This window comes from Carlito syrichta, unplaced genomic scaffold (genome assembly GCF_000164805.1).
Source record: "Carlito syrichta isolate Samal-C Ts95f unplaced genomic scaffold, Tarsius_syrichta-2.0.1 Scaffold303895, whole genome shotgun sequence".
Classification (NCBI taxonomy): domain Eukaryota; kingdom Metazoa; phylum Chordata; class Mammalia; order Primates; family Tarsiidae; genus Carlito; species Carlito syrichta.
Window position 1 is genome coordinate 147,895 of NW_007247991.1, and position 4,176 is coordinate 152,070.

Genomic DNA, 4,176 nt, shown 5'->3' on the forward strand with positions numbered 1-4,176 from the left:
CGAGCAGCCAACAGACACATGAAGAAATGTTCAACCTCACTAATCATCAGGGAGATACAAATCGAAACCACATTGAGATACCAACTAACTCCAGTCAGAATGGCAATGATCAATAACTCAAAAAATAACAGATCCTGGAGAGGATGTGGTGAAAAGGGAAAACTACTACACTGTTGGGGGGAGTGTAAACTAGTGCAACCTCTGTGGAAAGCAGTGTGGCGATTCCTAACAGTTCTAAATAGCGACCTCCCATATGACCCCACAATCCCCCTACTGGGAATATACCTTGAAGTACTCAAATCCCTCTATCAAAAAGATACCTGCACACGAATGTTTATCGCAGCATTGCTCACTATAGCAAGAACCTGGAACCAACCATGCTATCCATCAAAATAGGACTAGCTTAAAAAAATGTGGTACATATACATGATGGAACATTATGCAGCCATAAAAAAGAACAAAATCATGAATTTCACAGCAACCTGGATGGAGCTAGAATCTATAATACTGAGTGATCTCTCACAGAAACAAAGATCTGAGTATCACATATTCTCACTCATATAGTGGACCTTGAACATCTATCATAATACTAAAAGAAAAGGACTGACAGTGGTGGGAAACTATGGGCGGGAGGGGAAGGGAGGTGGGATTAATGGTAGTAATATCTGTCTGGGGACGGGGAGATGCCCCTTATCAACAAGGGTGCCTGAACGATGCATATCTGTATACCTAACCCTTAACTGTACCTCACAATTTTATAATAAAAAATATGTTAAAAAAAAGAAATTACATTCACAACTTCTCACACTGCTGTGCTGGTGGATACCAATCACCTGCAGGAGAGTTGACACCTTCAAAATTAGGCAATGCTTCACTTCATCTGATGGACACCCGCTGTGGACTTTCAGGCCTATGAAGTAGTGGGAAAGATAGTTAGAAACAGAGAGCCATCGCAGGTCCTCCCATCAGCAGGGAATTGTCATACATTCTCCGTTGTTCCCCCCCCCCCCGGATGCCAAGTTCAGACATGCCTTGGGAATTTACCTGATCTCACCTCTCATGCCTGGAAAGGATCTAAAGTCTGGAACCTTTAAATCTTCCTCCGAAGTCAGGCGCAGTAGCTCATGTTCATAATCCCAGTACTTTGGAATGCCGAAACTGGAGGTTCATTTGAGCCCAGGAGTTTGAGACCAGCCTGGGCAACATAGAAAGACATCATTGCTACAAAAAAAGAAAAAGAAAAAAGGCCAGGCTCAGTGGTTTAGCTTATAATCCCAGCACTTTGGGAGGCCAAGGCAAGTGGATTGCGTGAGCCTGCGGGTTCGAGACCAGCCCGGGCAACTTGATGAGCCCTCATCTCTACAATAAATCAAAAATTGGCTGGGCATGGTAGTTCGTGCCTGTAGTTCCGGCTACTTGGAAGGCTGAGGTGGAAGGATTGCCAGGGCCCAGCAGGTCGATGCTGGGGTGGCTGTGAGCGTGCCACTGCACTCCAGCCTGGGCGACAGAGTGAGTCTCCAATTAAAAATAAAAACAAAAAATTAGCCAGGTGTGGTGTCATGTGCCTGTAATCCATTACTTAGGAGGCTGAGGCAGAAAGATCGCCTGAGCCCAGGAGGTGGAAGTTGCAGTGAGCTATAATTGTGCCACTGCACTCCAGCCTGGGCTACATAGTGAGATTCTGACTCAAAAAAACAAAAAAAACAACAACAACAAACAAAAAACTTCCTCTCTCAGGGACCAGTGAGCTCCGTGTGGACCTGGTGGACTTTGAGGGCAACCACCAATTTGCCAAGTACGCGTCCTTCAAGGTGGAGGGTGAGACGGAGAAGTACAAGCTGGTCCTGGGAGCCTTCGTGGAAGGCACTGCAGGTGCGTGTCCCTTGGGGCCGTGTGGGCGGGGCTTCCAGGTGTGGTCTGGGAAGCCAGCAGAGAGCTTGGCTCTGCCTCCCCTGGTGACTCAGGTTAGAGGGCTCCCTTCTTTGAGCCCAGTTTGTCCATCTCAAAAGCAGACATGGATATCTGCGTCTCTCTTTAGCGTGGGGGTCGTGAGACACACCCATTAACGCTCCTGAGGCTGTGCCTGCCACACGGTGAGCTGTCCCAGTGGGCCTGAGAGGACTGACCATCATCGCTGCTAAAACCTGGAAGGGGGTGGTCATGTCTCCTGGAACCTAGAGCTCTGTTCCCCAAACGGTGTTCCACAGAGCAACAGCCCTGTAGGACATGCTTTTTACCAAAGGGACTCTGGCCCTGTGATTTGGGGAGGCAGATTCTTTCATTAAAGGCACTGAGAAATGCTGCAGTGTGTCATCTATTTAACTGTAGCACAGAGTAAGGCACTCCCTGCAGAGGGGGCCTCTTTGACCATGGACATACACCCCTTTTACAGGCAAGGTCTCATGTGAGATCTCCAAGGAAGGAGGTGATGTGGGGGTGGGGGGGGTGGATCAGTCCCATTTTGTAGATGGAAAGGCTGAGGCTCAGGGGTTGAAAGTGCTGGCCAGCAGGAGACAGAGGTGAGCTTCGTGCTCAGGACTAACACGGCGCAGGATGGGCCCCGGGTGACGGCTGTGCCGTGTCCACCAAGGGGCCACCAGGGAGAAGTCGGAAGTAGGGGTGGAGATGGTTTTGGGGAAGCCCTAGAGGAAACAGGTGAAGGAGAGAGGCAGTGGGTTGTGAGAAGAAATCCCGGGTCAGGAGGTGAGAGATTCGCTTTTGTCCTGCTTCCTCTTCCTCCAAGGCCTGGGTGGGTCACTAAGAGCCTGGACCTCTGCTGACCTTTCTTCTTCTTTTTTTTTTTTGAGCCAGAGTCTCACTCGGCTGTCCAGGCTGGAGTGCAGTGGCGCGATCACAGCTCACCACAGCCTCTATCTCCTGGGCACAGGTGATCCTCCCACCTCGGCCTCCTGTGTAGCTGGGACTTCAGGTGCACACCACCATGCCCGGCTAATTTTTTTATTTCTGTAGAGACGAGGTCTCGCTATATTGCTCAGTCTGGTCTCAAACTCCTCCAGCCTCTGCCTCCCAAATGGCCGGGATTACAGGCGTGAGCCCCCGCACCGGGCCATCTGACTTGTCTTCAAAGTGCAAATGGCACCAATCAGAGGCAGGAGGCAGGGCGAGGTGAGGGCCTCATGACACAAGCGCAGGGCTTTTGCTAGCACCCCCGAAACCCGGACTTCCTCCGAGCAGGTGATTCTCTGACCATCCACAACACCCAGCTCTTCTCCACCAAGGACCGGGACCACGACCGGCAGCATTCTTCGAATTGCGCTGAGCAGTTCCAGGGAGCCTGGTGGTACTCCGACTGTCACTCGTCCAACCTCAATGGCCGCTACCTCGGGGGGGCCCACGAGAGCTACGCCAACGGCATCAACTGGAAGTCGGGGAAGGGGTACAAGTACAGCTACAAGGTGTCGGAGATGAAGGTGCGGCCCGCCTAGCCCCGCGAGGACTCCGCCCACACCTGCCGCGGGAAGACCACGCCCACCGGCGGCCCTGGAGCCTTCCGGGGACCCCAGCCCGCACGCACGCCCGCCGCGCCCCGCGGCCTCGCCTCTGCCCCCCAGCCCTGGAAACGCGCTGCTCGCCCCCACCACAGCCCTGTTTCTAATAAATGCTTGCTCTCTGACAGGCAAGGTGAGATGTGGGTTTCCTGAGCACCTGTGGGGTTGATCATTCCCCGCGTCTGTTGTACAGCTGATTATTCTTTGGAATTGGGGAAGTCAGGAAGAAGTCAGGATGCATGTTTAGCAGACAGGGTTACTGAGGGCCGAAGGCCGGGAGTGGCCTTAGCAGGGACTTCCAACCTCCATTAATTAACAGGGCGAGACCTCCGTCTCTACCTCCGAAGCTCCCTGGTCATCTCACCATGCCAGTTCACACGTTCTTTTCTTTTCTTTTTTTTCATTTCTTTGAAGGTCAGGGTTTTACTTTGTCATCCAGGCTGAAGGACAGGGGCATGAGACCATGGCTTGTCACAGCTTTGACCTCCTGGGCTCAAGCAGTCCTCCTGCGTCAGCCTCCCAAGTAGCTGGGATTACTGCACACTTGACTAATTTGTGTGTGTGTGTGTGTGCGGGCAGTCAGAATCTCACTATGTTGCCCAGGCTGGTTTCAAACTCCTGGGCTCAAGAGATCCTCCTGCCTCAGCCTCCCAAAGTGCTGGAATTG

At 52.1% G+C, this 4,176-nt stretch overlaps 1 protein-coding gene across 1 annotated transcript in view; it reads left to right on the forward strand.

The window, feature by feature from the left end:
• The window catches only part of LOC103261617 (ficolin-1), a 13,890-nt gene extending 10,444 nt beyond the window's left edge, over positions 1–3,446 (forward strand). Inside the window, exons 8-9 of the mRNA XM_008059210.1 lie at positions 1,738–1,872; positions 3,196–3,446. Coding sequence (XP_008057401.1) covers positions 1,738–1,872; positions 3,196–3,446 — 386 coding nt within the window. The remainder of the gene's footprint in view (positions 1–1,737; positions 1,873–3,195) is intronic.
• The last annotated feature ends 730 nt before the right edge of the window (positions 3,447–4,176 follow it).